The 15,756-nt window shown below is 43.2% G+C and overlaps 1 protein-coding gene across 1 annotated transcript in view; it reads right to left on the minus strand.

Annotated features, from left to right (window-relative positions):
• Nucleotides 1-6,103: 6,103 nt before the first annotated feature.
• myo1g (myosin IG) overlaps nt 6,104-15,756 on the minus strand; it is a 53,770-nt gene continuing 44,117 nt past the window's right edge. Inside the window, exon 22 of the mRNA XM_047605708.1 lies at nt 6,104-6,816. Within this exon, the coding sequence (XP_047461664.1) occupies nt 6,654-6,816 (163 nt within the window). The 3' untranslated portion in view covers nt 6,104-6,653. The remainder of the gene's footprint in view (nt 6,817-15,756) is intronic.

Consider the following 15,756-nt stretch of genomic DNA (forward strand, 5'->3'; position numbering starts at 1 on the left):
GGTTATTCCCTACAATAACCAATTTTAGCTTGTAATGTTATGTAAAAATAATAAAAACACTTGCAACGCCCACAACCACTAGTATTTCGTGTGGCAGCTAACTTTACGCTAATGTTAGCAACTCTATTCTGCTGGAAGTTTGAGTAAGCTAGTTAGCATGGCCAGTTAATTAGCTTATTGCTTACAGTAAAAGCAAATATTACTTATAGGGACAAGAAGCAACTGTTGTTTAAAAACAATGAAGCCTAATATGCAATGTCAAGTTTAAGCTAACGTTAGCAGCTCTGTTCTGCTGGAAGTTTGAATAAGCGAGTTAGCATAACGCGCTAATTAGCTTATTGCTCATAGTAACTAGCTGTTACTTCTAAGGACAAGTAAGGTCACATTAGCTTATAGTTTTATGTCGAAACAACAACTAATACGAAAACAAACGAACAAGCAGGGCTACAGTAGCCTATTAACTTTAGCAGCTCTGTTCTTCTGGAAGTTTGAGTCAACTAGTTAGCATGGCCAGCTAACCAGTTTCAACTCTGTATTACTGTACTGTATGCATTGGTATTGCAAATACAGATAACTAAACATAGCATGTTAGGATTTATTGATTAAAACAGTGGGTATTGGGCTAATGTAACTGCTCATGCTTATAGCTTATAGCTTATATCTGACCTGGCCATTATTTGTGAAGGCTTCCAATTTATTACAGTATTTGATGATCTAAATCATCTTCCATTGCAGCCAGCTTACCACTCAATATAAAAAAAATCCATTAATTTGGATTCACTTGTTGCAGGTTAGTAACACGGATGTAAAAATTTGAAGTTCCGTCGCTCCGGTTTCCCAGACGTTTCCTGATTAGTAAGTATTCAGGCTGATGGCATGTTGGTTCAGAATGAGCCAAAGCAAAAACCAATCTCCCCCCCTCATGTTACTGTAATCTCCAGCATGTGACCTCCCCCCCTCGGGCTGATGACGGAGGGATGCTGGAAAACCTGCAGCCCTCACCAAAACCGGTGGCCGGTCCGCACTGAGAGGATTTAAGGGGGAAAAACACAGCAGCTCTGGGACACATATTATATTCCCACTGGTAAATCCTCTCCAACTCATTACCAAATCCTCACTGCAGGGTTGCTAATCTCCAAAGAGAGACGGACCAGGTGCCAGTCTTTTTTGTAATGGAATTGCACGGCGCTTTAAGTGATTGCATCAACAATTGCCAGTCCTGATAAATTAGATTAGACGCAGAAGAATCCTATTTTCTAAACCGGTAAGAAATCAGAAAACTTCACCGTGATCCCGAGCAAACGTGAGATGAAAACCTGTTCGAGCTGATCTACATTCAAACTACACATGCTGATTGCGACACGACGTCCATGCCCGCCAGTGTGCGTTTCGCTGGCACCGAGGACAGAAGTGATTGGAGCTGTCAGAGGAGAAAATGATTGGGGTAAATTATGCGGGAGAAAAGCCTGGCAGCGGCAGTGGCTGTGGATGTGACGAGGAAAGAATTGGGTAAATAATTGTTGTGCAAATGGAAAAGCTGTCACGGTTCATCCAAAGGAAATAAAATAAATAAATAAATCTTGTGTGTCTGCGAAAAAAGATTTTACTTTGATGCCAAATACCGTCGTTTGATCTGATATCTGTTCAGAAAACGTGTGCATCGTAGACGCTCAACAGTCCGTGATGGAGAGGCTTCAAAGGCTGCTCTCACTTTTAATTGACAAATCAGGGCTTTTTACGTCCATGATTAAAGGATTACGCGGCAGGAAAAAATGTGAGCATATATGCCATAATCTCCTCTGATTGGACATGATGGGCGAACATACAGCGCCGGGGAACGACTCATCCGATTGGTGCAGCTGTAACCGGGAGCAGAGCTGTGGTTTCTGCAGAGAGAGGAGCTAGCGACAGATTAACACACAGAGAGTCTGGAGGCCGTCATTTGGCTCAGCCTCCACTGTAACGGATATCGGCCCGAGCGTTTGAGTAAACAAATCTCAGTCAGTTGCTCAAGTCTCTCCTCTGCAGCTGCAGCAGATTTCGCCCGATTTTTTCTGAGAGCCTAACTGTGTCAGAGGGATGCGCCCGAATCAAAGTCAAAATTAGATTTAGGCTTAACTTTGTTTTACCACCAAACGCAATTTGCTGTCAAATGGAGCAAGAGGGCAAAAGGGGCGGGGTGGTGTCCAGAGGATGGCTAATTTTGACGGATGTCGCACCGAAACGAGACCTAAACGCATCAAAACCCGCTGAAAATACGACGACTTCTCCTGCCCCCGTCACCCAGTTCATGAGTCCGTCAGGAAAGAAGGATCAGAATAGAAACCGCCAACACTCGCTGCTATCCCGGGTTACAATTAGGTGTTTGCAGTATCTATTTATATCCTTGATTCTTGGGTAACGCTCTTATCTTTGTTTTGAGAAGTCCAAAAGTGCCAACGGGATTAGTCTGATACAAACCAGGGCGCCAGGATGTAAACAACGGACGTGTCCTCTGGAAAGACAGCTCAGAGCCGGTCTGATAAAAAAAAAAAAAAGATTTAAAATTTTCTCCAGGATCAGACCTAACTTGAGCAGCTAATAGCTAATTCAGCAAACTTTATATTAGAGATATGGTAGTGACAAATATACAAAAACCAACAAATAAAGACACAATCTGAACTTTATGCAGCTAGTTTGAACCTGAGTTTGTTCACTGCTGCTTAAAGCACATTTTTTCACTTTAAAAGTCTTAACAGGTCGATGTTGGTAGAGATACTGTGTGTCTGGTTAACCTCTAAGTTCACACTGGTGTTAAAGTTTCACACTGAGATGATAAAAAAAAAGGAGGAAATGCAGTATTTGACTGAAAAAGTGGTTAAATATAATATTAAAAATGCATCTTTGTGGGCAGGAACTGACTTTTAGTCCAAAATCAACTGTATTTTCTGTTTTATTTAACAGAACCGACACACACACAGGATAAACGGCATTACCCCGTAGAGAAACGAGACCCTTTTAAACTTCCTCTGGGTCGTTCACATGTTGTCACGAAGGTCACGTTGCAGTCAGGTGACGCTCATTAGGATGAAGGTGGGAATTTGCCTGAAAGGGGAGGCTGAGGCTCTTCATTGTCTCAAGGCTGCTTCAAAGGAACAAAAAGAAGCTGTGTTTGCATCGACCTCACAAAGAACTCACGCTTTGGTCACTACCCACAATATAATAAATATGATATGTACGTTAAATAGCTTCAGGATTCAATACCACTTTGTTGGTTTCCGTCTTCTAACGATTTTAATTTTTTGTTTTTAGAAACAGAAAATTAAAATATAAGTTTTGACAAGCCTTGAATTTCAATTTTTGTGAAAATTTAATGAATTTTTTTTTAAAAAAAAGCTAATTTTTTGTGTTTTAATATCCTTTTATGAACGGGACATCCAATGACCAAAACATACACGGACCCCCCTCCAGTCTAGACCGGTCACAGGAGCATAAACCACTTCTTTAGCCTCATGTTTTAAAAGGAGGTGAGTGTTTAACTGGAATCAATCAGGTGTTTATAGCCTCTCATGGGGTTGAGCGTCCTCCACATAAACACCCACCCATGAAGGGATTTCACAGATTTCTGCTGAGTGTAGTGTAAACTATGCAGCTGCCATACACCACGTTCTGCTTCCACATTATGCAAATCCCGCTCGTCAAACACACACACACACACATAGACACACACACTCAGGGTATTATGGAGCAATTGAGATTTGGGGGATCACAGCAGGGAGTGTGTCAGAGAGTAGAAGTCACAGCGAGGCCAGGACACTGTGGGGAGAGAGACGGGATGAAAACAGGCAGCAAGATGACACAACTAAGCTCTCAGACGTGACCGAGATGCAAAGAGCTTGAGTGTCGAAAGCTTCGCCCACGAGTAACACTGGGCGTTTTGTTGAAGGTAAAACTAATATTTTGAATTTAGAGGCCTTAATTCAAGCCTTAAAGGAGAATTTTTATATTTTATATGTGTGGAGAAAAAAAAAAAAAAAGAAGTATAAAGCCTCCAGTGTCTCCAGAGCAGAATCTGATCCGTTCCCTTTAGTTTGAAGAGGCTAAAGGCTATATTAGCAGCTACTAGCATAGTACACATGAAGCTGTGAGCGTTTCAGTTTAGGCATGTCTGGTTTTGGATTTTTTTTTTGTTTCTGTCAGTATTCCTGCTGTGCTCCGAGCCACTGCACCGAAACTTCATTTTGATGTGAATCTAAATGACAAATAAAGTCTAAATAGATTAAACCATTTCGGGCGTGAACATTTTTAGCATCTAACATAGCCTCCAGTCTGCAGCACCTGAACTACTGTATTAAGAATAACAAAGTGTAAAGGCATAAGAGTGGCCACGGAGGCAGGTGACATTTAAGAGACGATGCTCAATGCTAAACTGTTTAGCGAACGTAGCAAGTCTGCAGAGTCTTCACAGTTTGTAAACAGTGTGACTTTTTTTGAGGGGCGGGGCTTAGCTGGAGGCAAAATATGTTTTGTTTTGGCTGGAATGGACGAGGAAAACGCATATTTTAGAGAATATACTAATACACTCACTTCATGAGACAGTGAGAGTTATTTTAAAAAGTTGACTGACGGATGGGACTATATTCAGCGACCCCTACACTCTCACTCACTTGATGGACGATTTGACCAAAGGAGGACACAGAGGGGACGAAGTCTGGTCTGTCTTTTATCAAGTGAAGCCTCTCCAACAAATTTATTACAAGACGTAAGTGGAACCACTGTGGTGGGTAACATAGTAAATGCAACTTCTGCTTGGACACCCCTGAAACACATGTTGAGCTAGCTAGCCTAGCGGTTAGCATTAGCATTAACGTGTAAGAAGAACGCCCTACATAATGATTAATTTAACAAAACTTAACACATTCAGTCACAATTTAGTCTGACCCATAACATTATTCAGGGTGAAACTGACGATGCATTACAAATTAATCTGACCTGATATGAAATGTTCACTCCAGTCCTTTCTTTAAGTCTCCAAAGCCAAACCAAAGTTGTCTACGACTGGCGGTGGCTGGTATGTGATGAAACTTCAACTTAGTGTTGTAGTGATTTTTCGGTTTTGGCCCCAAAAATAAAGCAAGACGACATTTTCATGGTTGACAGTGACAGTGTTCGCTTCAAGCTTCCCTCTGTTTTGCCTCCAGCTAACGCTGTGACATTGTAGTGACGTAGTAGTATAATGTAGTCTATAGAATTAGGAAAAATTATTCACCTGTTTATATGACCTGAAGTATTTCCCTGCTATGCTAACAGTGCAGGGAACATAATTTAATCTTCACTTTTATTGTCTTTGGTCTGTTTTATTATTGAGATTTACCGACTCAACCAAAGCACAAATTGTCCAGTAGCGACACAGTGAGAACAGTTAAAAAATAAATGACAAGAGGTAGTCGCTTTTTATGTGGACGGTGCTTCAGGGATCAACAACTTTCAGTCATACACAAAAAAACATGGTTTAAAGTTTTATATATGAACTCTAGAACTCAGACCGTAAGTGCAACGTTAGCATGAGCCACAATAAACCTTTACACAAAGTTTAAATAAACCAGAATTATCCTTTAAGTTTGCAAACATTTGTCAACTTTAACCCTTAGTGAGCTGGTTTGTAAGTGGAGAAATCTACTGCATGAACTCCTGGACAAGAAACTCCCAAAGACAGTCTGTGAGATCAATCTGTGAGCAAATAAAACTGGCGTGCGCAATAAATAAACGAGACGTTTTGATCTTGATTTCTCCGAAAATCCCTCGAAATTACATCTGCGGTGTTTGTGTATGTTTATCAGAACGTCTGATCTGATGCACACAACACCAAAGGGACGAGAGAGGAAGCGGCTCCTGCGTCACAGGGTCCAGACTTCTCCCTGGACGGTGTTTCTGCTGTTATCCAGAGCACAGTTAGGATCGTCTTTAAGTGTTTCCCTTCCTGCAGGGTGGAGAAGAGGCCTTACAAACACCAACATTTAAACAGATGCTTTACTTTGCTTTCTTTCACCAGCGCCCGAAAAACACACGAGTTTTAATCACTCACGTCCATTTATGTGAGAAATTAACACACAGAGTCGCTTAATTAAACCTTGAATAATTTATTTTCCTCCAGTTTGTTGTTTTTATTTTAAAAAACTACTTCTTGCGCTGTTATGTAGAAAATTGCATGAGAATATAAAGAATATCTGGAATGTTTACACTTGCCATTAAAAAAAGTGCATATACTCAATCTTCAAATGCTTTATAAAAAAAAGCAAAAATATTAAACTATTAGAAAAGCCTAGAGCAGTAAGGTACATGTGAGTATTGCGGTTGTGTCCTGAGTCTCTACACTGATGTAACAAAAAAAAAAAAAGAAAAAAAAAGTCTCAATTTCCAAAAGTTCTCGTCTTTGTCCGGTGAACTTTGAATCCCTGCAGCTCAGGATTAAGAAAGCAGAACTCAGCCAGCAACTCTGCTCTGCTCTGCTCTGAGTTAATACTTTAAAACCTTTGTGTAAAACCTTTCAAACGTCCACGAAAGACGCTGCTTTCACGAAAAAACAAACAAAGTCCCGGTGTCGCCGACGTTTTAAAAGAAGCTGACTCAGACCTCGCTTCAGGTACAGATGGTGAAAATATTTCTGACAGACGCTACTTAGCGGGGACCAGGAGGATGAAGCCGTCCCGACTCTTCTTGAAATCGGCGTTGGTCTGGCCGGGTTTGGTTTCCACGGTGACGCTCTTGGGCTTGCCTCGCATGTGAAGCTGCAGAGACGAGCGGCAGACCTTCACGGGAAACGGGACCTTTCGAATACTGGAAGACAGAAGCAAACGTTTGCATTACTGTAAATGTGAGCTTCTTTTGCCTTATTATTATTATTATTATTATTAAACCTACAGGGAGCTGGTTCGTCTTTGTGGTATTAACTTTAAGGAAGAAAGTCAGCAAACAAACTGGGCAACATTCATTCACATTTTTTTTTAATCTCATCCTTTATCTCAGCCTCTGTCCCACGTTTGCAGTAGGTGGAGAACTTTGCAGTTCGTCTTTTACCAAGAATACACATCCGTCCTGGCTCCCGGTTTCGTTCCAGGATTGATTTTAAGATTAAGAAGTGTTTGCCAATAATTCACTGAATGGTCTGGCTCTGACATATCTCTGTAATCTCCTCCAACCACAGGTTGTGTTTAGGTCCCTCAGGTCTGCTGACCGCTGTCTGCTGCTCGTCCAAAGAACAAGACTAAAGCACAGGGGAGCTCTTCATTTAATTAAGTTTGAGGGAAGCTCCATTTATTTAGGTCTTATTGTGCTTAAATTAAGTATTTTTCATTTATTTGTTTTTTTACGGCCTCTTCATTTTCCATGTTTTTGTGTTGAGAGAAATGAGATAAACCTTTATTTTTCCCACAAAGGGGGAAATATGCAGCGTTGCGGAGAACAGTTAAAGGTAACAAATTAAGAAAATTAAGTACAATAGAAGTCGTGCATGCATGTATTGAACATGAGAGAAGAAAGACGGGAAGATATTAAACATTTTACAGCTGTTGCTCTTAATAAATGTGCTTTATATAATATTGTGTTTGGGTCCAACATTCATAGTGTCGAGGTACTTATGACCTTCTTCCTACTTTCAGTCTTATTATTAAAAGCCACTGTTGCAGGTTCAGTCCAGGTTTCGCACGCCCTCAGTACAATGTGCTTCAAAAGCTCAATCGAAGGATGAAGGCGTGTTCTTTATCCTGAAGTTTTAAACACACAGAAAAGTCAAAATGTGGAAGCGAACAAGGTGTTTAAAGGGAAATAGTTTCAGTGGTGGTTTGATCCGAAACTCTTCCTGTTGAGGCGTCCGTCCTGGAGCAAGTTATCGAAGTTCATGCTGAGTTTGATAAATAAATGCTGATTTAAGAGACGTGAACAGCTGTGTTGTGACTGCACATGTACAGAGGAACATCTGCAGAACGAGGAGCTGATTCTGCTTCCTCAACTCTTATATATATATAAATATACACTGTGCATCTCCAACACAAAACGATTAAGCTTCTAACGCCTTGTGATGACCCGCCGCTCTGGCTGACAGCTGGGGGCCGGGGCCGGTGCGCCTCTGCCTGCTCGGCTGCTGCACAGTCAGCTGAAGACGATCCGCTGTGAAGCCGCTACTTCCTCTCGGCCCCTCGGGGGGGGTGAGGGGGGAGGTTACCGCATCCCCGGCCCGGCCGCGTCGACCCCGCTGTTCCTCCAAACACAAGCTGGCCTGGCACATGGCTCAGCCTCTGCAGCGAGCATACAAAGAGCCCAACACCGCATCCACCTACGTCACAGCGTGGGGGGGCCCCCCCCCCGGGGAGTCCAAGTTTAAGGCTGATGCTCCTGTTCCTCGTGAGGAGTATTTCTCTCTCATGTTGTTTTACTTTCGGTGAACTTTTCGGCTACTTCCTTTCAAAAAGCAGGCGCAGAACAATATTCACAGAGCAGCTATTTGTGGACGCCTCTGAATGTTGCTAATGTGGACTGATAAGCAGGGACGGCTTGTGCGCATAAGCCAACTTGGCAACCGGGTGCCTCCTTTGGCAAGAACGAGCCGGTGTGTCGCTACAGAGCGTCCCGTGCTCCCCACACGCCGACTGGTGCGCTTCAAAAACATGGCCCCCGAAATCATATTGAACCACTCTCCTGAGGTAATCACATTATATAATATTCGTTACGCAACGACGCTGGCAGTCCGGGTTTATCAGGTGAGAACATCAGAGGAGAAACTCCTGCATTTAAATACACAGTGTTCATTAATAAATGGATGTTGAATGTTGGATGTGAAGGCACCGAGTTAATGAGATATTTGCATGAGACTTATCTGAGTAAGGGAAACGAACTGGATGCATATTAGATGTACTGTAGATGTGTGTTAATGTGTGTTTTAAAGCCAGCACTGTGAGAATATATGTAAACTATGTGGAGATGAAACATTTAGTTTCTATTGTCTGAAATGAAACTAAACACAAAACAAAGCAGATACATTTTTTTAAAACATCTTTTTTTTAAAAGAAATTCTGATTTTGTGTTTTTTCATGGTCTTGAGTTTCCTGTTGTATTTTGTTTCTTGGTTTAATGTTTAGTGTTTTCCTTGATTGCTTATTGGTTTCTCCTGGTGTGACAGCCCTGTGTTTCCCTTTATTCCCTGTCGCATTGTTTTTGTTCTCATGATCGAGTTCTCCGTGTATTTAGTTCCCGTCTCCTTTGTTTTTTCGTGCCATGCCTTGTTTTCTACATTCTTGTGTTTTTCTTTGACTTTTGGATATCCCGACGTCCACCTTATACCTTTCTTTAATAAAGACCCTTTTATTTGGAATCCCGACCCCATCACACTTTTTTTTGTCCTGCATTTGGATCCTCTCTTAAAACCCCACCAACTCTGACAGATTTAAATAGATTCCAAACACTCTTTTTATAATTCAGGAACCCCAGAACCAGAGACAGAAAGTAGCTGGGATGTGGCAACAAGAAACCACAGTGTCCAACACAAGGAAACCGGGTCTAAAACTTTGGTTCCAAAACCCTAAATTCACCGTGTCCATAGCAGATTAGTAGCGTCGGGTGAACCCACATGGAGAGGAGATGTTTATTTCCTTACAAATAGAGAGCTAGAACAATCCATAAACTTACTTTATTTATATCTTTACGTGTGTTTTACTTTAATCTATTTGGGAAATATACAAGACACAATGCACAAGTGAACCAGAGCCTGAAACGTCCATTAGCCTCAAACTGTCCATCAGCTACAAAGCGACACTTGATACTTGACTTTTAATTGAAGACAGCTCCCTCTGATTCCTGTCTTCGAGCCAAGCTACGCTAAGACTGAACACGGAGCTTTACATGACATTGGACCATGACCTGGACCAGCCCTGTATTCGTCCCATCCACTAGCGGCGGCTGCTAGCTTGGAAAGCTAATCCAACAAAATAGGTTACTCTCTGGTTCTTTGCTCCTTCTTGCATGTACATTGTTATACACCCGATAAAACAAACTTTTCTCTCATCTCATATTCAATCTGAAGTCTGTGATTTTAAATAGGAAGCTTTGGGTTTGAGTCGAGTATCTAAATATTTTCCTGTTCATCACAATCCGAGTTTTTTCTAGGGGGCATCTCAGTCTTTAGTTTTTCTCCTGAAGCTAAAAGACTCTGAACTCAGCCGCTGCATGTTTCCAAAGTTCATTTTAAGTCACCCTGACAGGTGTGGCTTTCCTATTTTTTTTTTTTTCGCAGCCAACTCAACCCCCCGCCTCTCCCTGAACCCCCCTAGACCAGCTGTCCCGTCCTCTACCGGAGCAGCCACAAACTCCGACACAGAAACCCACTGACCTCCAGAGGGTTTTTGATTCATGCGCGATGCTGATCTCATCGCACCAGCTACCACAAGAGAAACCCAACACCGGCGGAGCGTGTAGAGAAAAGCCTATGGCTGCGCCCGGGGACGGGGACGGGGGGGGGGGGGGGGGATGACAGGCCGAGGGAGGAGGCCTGTGGTGCAGCAATGAGAGGCTTCCTGCTGCTGCTACAAGGCTGCGAGAGGAAAGATGAAGAGGAGGCTGGGACCGTCCACGGCTGTGGTTAAATACAGCCGTCTAAATATGGATGTCGCTGCTTAAGTGAGCGCTTCTGTTCTTCTGAGAACTTAAAGGATTACGAGTCAGTCGCTGCAGAAATAAAGGATTTAGATTATTCAACCACCCAACAGGGGACAAAACTATCATTCAAATATGTGAAATGACGCAACTGTGTCTTGTAATGTGACACGTAAATAACAATCTCCAACTGTGTTACTGCCAAGCCCCTCAGGGAGGAGGCTGGGGTGGATGGTTGGGCGCGCGACCAAACTTCCTGTGTTTGACACCGGACACTTTGGTTTGCATCCCACACCGACCTTAACCAAGTACACTAGTCCAAACTGCCTAAACCCAAATTGACCCTACCTTAAAGTTAGACATCAACAACACCGAACCTTTTTTCCTATTCAAGACTCACAGAGGAGGAGATAATTGGAACACAATCACAGTTTCCCGTCGGAGCCAAAATCTTTCTCATAGATGAATCCATGTTTTCACACCTTGGTTGTTTACCAGAAGAAAAAAAAAAAAAAAAAAGCGCTTTCCTGCCAAGTCGGTGCATTTGGGCTGGTCTAAACAAAGCAATCAACCCAGCTGAGCCCGGATAGAGAGGCTGGTCTTGGCTCGACTGTAATCCCTCCCCGGAGCGGTTCGTTTGCAGTGTAAACACAGGTCACCTACAGGCTGAAACAACTATCTCAGGATTATATAACTAAGACATTCACTGGTTTGCGTGTTTGGAAGAGTGCACGGAAGAAGCAGCAGGGCACCTTCTCAACATGTCTGCTAATGCTAACGTTTTCAACTCCCAGGGTTAGGGTTAGCTTAGCCTTCAGGTTGTGTCACGGCTTTGTCTCTGTCGCCCTCAACCAAGGTTAATATCTCTGAATCGGAACAAAATGTATATGAGACCCTCAATGTTTTCTTTTTTATTTATTGCCACAAAGTCAGAGTTTGAGCAGCACCAACAGCAGCAACATGACAACATTTCAGATGTCGAGGAAAATAGGTATGAGGAACAGGAGAGAGTTGTAGTCTAGAGCTTTAAGAAGATAGAGCTTCTGAAAAGTTTATTTCTAAACCTCTGTTGTTCAATGTTTGACAGCAGCCTTTAGCCACAAGGCCTCACGATTCAAAAACATATCAGAACCAGAATAACAGCGGAAACAAACGTTCTTAATTTAGTAATTAGAGCATGTACATGACAGAGCGGTTGTGTCTTTTGACCGTGTTGTAACCCATTTCACCAAAGACATTTCACCTGAACGGACTTTCAGTGAATTAGTCTGAGAGATGAATTAACACTTGTGGTTGAAGTCACTGCTGATGGAAACCGTGAGCGACCTGGTCGTAGCGTTTGCAGGATGTAATTTAAGACACTCGTCGGTCAGAACCGACGTTTCTCAGTAATGCCTCGGCGCTAATTATCAAACGTGACGCAAAACCTCCATCTCTAAACCTGTTGTTGTGGCTTGTTGTATATTAGTTTGTCGGCCATTTAAATGTCTCATTACATCCTCTATCTGAATAATAAGAACAGCGGATGGGCTGGTTAAATAACAGTCTGCACCATTAATGAGGAAAACATTTGCTAATTGCACATAAAATACAAATATTTTAGTGGTGTTTATTTTAGGGCAGTCGTCACGTTTACATGTAGCCCACCGGGTGCGGGTCTTTAAAATCAGTTGTAATAATTTGCTTGCTGTGGATGGCTGGTGGGTGATTGATGCGTTTAATGTAGACTGAGACGTTGTGCATCACTACCCCCCCGGGTATGATGTGATTTTAAAACAGCCGCCGTGGGCCTAATAAACTAAATGACACACACACACACACACACACACTTGTCGATCTGATTTCAGAGACGGTGTGTGTGTGCTCTCTCTGTGTGCGTCTCGGTGTACAGACACGGTCCACGGTTTGCTGTCTGCCAACCAGTCCTCAAGCTGCAGTCGAATAATTCATGGAGACGACGCCGCAGACAGAACTGGGACGAAGCAGCAGCAGCAGCTCCTAGAGGAGGAGGAGGAGGAGGAGGCCTTGGACCCTCTCCCTTACCCCGGCTCTCCTCTCCATCTCATCTCCCCCCTTTTTCTTTTTCTGCCTCCAAACACTCTCCCCCCGTTCCCTCACATGTCTCCCTGTCTTCTCCTCTGGATGCCGTTAATCCCATGTGAGTCGGTGCCTCTGGTGCCTCCATTATGGAGAATTATGGGCCATTTTGTTTGCGGCTGAGAGGCTGTATGTGAGATGATGCAGCGTGTTGCCGATGCCGTTTGTCCCATTTCGGAAAATCAGATCAGGCCCGAGGTGCTCGCGAGGAACAATGTGGCACCACAGTTAAAAGATTGTTTCTACTGCAAAAACACGAGCATTTTTTTACTCTGTTGTCGGCCGCTGCTCTGGACTTCCCTCGGTGAAGTGAACAGTTTAAAATGTGCAGCACAAAGTAAGGACTGCTACTCGTGATCATTTTCATTCAGCATCCATCTTGGAACTTTTTGGTTGTTTGGTATTTCCCAAAAGAAAAAAGCAGAAACAAGGGCTTGATGATGTTTCATCCACATATCCCTCTTCACTTCTAAATGACTGGTGGAGAGTTGGGGTTTAATTAGGAGCAGCTGTGGATCAATCTCACCTGGAGCTCGTATGACTGGTGTCCGTTAACAACCTGATGCTCAAGTGCAGTTGGAGGAACGCTGGTTAGATTCCTGATCAAATGATTTGTACCTCTACAACCTATTAATACCCAAAGACTCCAGAATGTGTCTGAATGTGTGAACGGGTAAAACTTCTTTGATTGGTGGCCGATTATATCTCCGTCCTTGTTAAGAGGTGGCTCTATTTGCCCAATTTGACACAGATGGCTTCATTTACTCCTCCATCTTCAAAGGAGTGTCCTTTATTGACTGGCTTGTAAAAGCTCTAAAATTAAATTCCTCAGAAAGAGAATGTGGCACCTTGTTTTGCCCAACATTAAAGGTATTTGTGCTTAAAAAGCAGATAAAAGCAAATCTTCATTATGTTTAGTGGAGAATATATGAGAGAGTTCTCCAATCATTTATTACAAGGAAACAAACAACATCCCCGACTTTTTCTGTGAAGGTTCTCACTCATCCAGGTCATGGAAATCCAAAAGGTGTTTAAAGAAACGCAACTGCACTTGTAGAGTTTCTTGAAGACGTTTCATCCGAGTAGATTCTTCAGTTCTGAGCGATGGTGGGAAGTTGAGGTTTAAATAGGAAACTCCCACCAACAAATTCAAGACTGAAGAGCTGGAAGCATCAGGTGAAGCCAGATGGAGCGGCGATGTTATTTTCTTTTCCAATAACAGAGCAGTGATTAAAAGAAAAGCGAGCTACGTATATACACTAGAAATATTTTTACATTCTGCTTGTTTCACTTGGAAACATTAGGGGTGGGCGCTGTGTCTTTTTTGCCAGTCGGTTCATTTTTGTTTCTACTTCCTGCTTCACTTCCAACGATGGAGAAATTTCGTTGAAGACCGGTCGCATAAATGTTTGTATTTCCATACCTCCTCAGTTCACTCCTCTGTTGAAAACCTTAAAGATGAGACTGACATCCAAAAATAACTGGTAGCTGTCAAAGTCCAAGATTTTGTGCTTATTAATAATTTCTCAATAATGATAATGTATAGGTTTTTTTTGTTTAAGCGTTCTCTCATGTTGTGTAACATGTATATGGGTCTGACTCCATAGTCAGGAAACGTCTTATATATTTGACTTGCAAAGCCTCAGTCATTAAAGTAAACTCTTACTTTTAAAGTCCCCCACTGATCTCAGCTCGGTTCACAGATTTGTCAGGTAAAACAACTTGATCTCCCAGACGGTTTCATCTTTTCTGCCGTGCAGTTCATTCAAAAATCTTAATTACCTCAAAAAGTCAGGAAAAAACGTCCTCAAAGCAGAGAGAGAGACGCAAGAACAAAATGCAAGATTTTTCTCACCGGCGGAGAAATCAAAGTGACTGTACATCGCTATTAATCCTCAGAGGAGAGCACTTTGTATCAGAGAGCTGTCAGAAGAGATGACTCCTGCTCCTAATGATCCCACAAACCCCAGACAGACCAGATCAGACTGTCAAAACACACAAACTCCCTCGTGTAGTGATAACTCTGTTTCCATTTCCACCACCACACACACACTGAAGAAAAGACCTGAAGGAACAGACAGAAACCAGCAAAGCAACGGCTTTGCACCTCCTGCCTCGCAACAGCACCTTCCATCAGACGCCGTTAATGAGAACCAAAGGCAATTTCAAAACCTGACATTAGGGTCTTTGCACAGTAGCAAAGGTCAAAGAGGTTTCTTCCTCTCCATAATTCTTCTGCACATCCCACTCCTGCCTCTTTTTCCTGTCATCTGCCCTCCTGCTTTCTCCGTGTCCGTCAGTGTCACCGGGTTCTGGTATAATTGGGTCTCAGGAGGCGATCGAGCCTGCTCAGGTGTCCAAAGACGGACAGAGAAGACCCAAAATCTGAGCCGGGTCAGGATCTCAAACCGGAGGCGGAGAATCCACATGCGTTTACGAAGCCTCAGTTTGAAGTATGTTGGACGGGTGGGTGAAAGAGGCCCCTGATTTCTCCGATCCCATCCAACCTGACACCCCTCCGTCAACACGCAGCCCCGCAGTTTCTCCGCCCTGCCATCTTAATTAACACTTCCCCAGCTGCCTGGCAACCATCGCTGGGGCAACGGCAGCATCTGCAGCACCCACAGCGAGGCCCGGCCGCAGCCACTCAAATCCTTGGGTGTGAGGTAACTGGACGGGCAGGGGGCAGACCCTCCTGCAGGGTTTTGCTTTGGCGTCACAGTGTTGATCGTTGCCAGCCTCATCCATTATTATTACCATCAGCGTCATCTCTAACAGTGGGTCTATCTCCGCCAGCTGCACCCCCGCGCCCTGAATCTCTTCAGGGGGCTTTCTGAGAAAAAAAAAAAATGACGCATGCTGTTACAGCAGCAAGCGTCAACGCACACGGAGCCATTTCTATAAGTGGAGAAAACGCGGTTTAACATGCAAAGCCTCGAACGCACACATGGCTTGAATCATCAAGTGTGATTCACTTAAACAGCTTCGACAGTTTCCGTGGCCCTGATTAATTTTCGAGACCACCGGCGTGTTTCT

The sequence above is a fragment of the Mugil cephalus genome, chromosome 14 (assembly GCF_022458985.1).
Source record: "Mugil cephalus isolate CIBA_MC_2020 chromosome 14, CIBA_Mcephalus_1.1, whole genome shotgun sequence".
Lineage (NCBI taxonomy): Eukaryota > Metazoa > Chordata > Actinopteri > Mugiliformes > Mugilidae > Mugil > Mugil cephalus.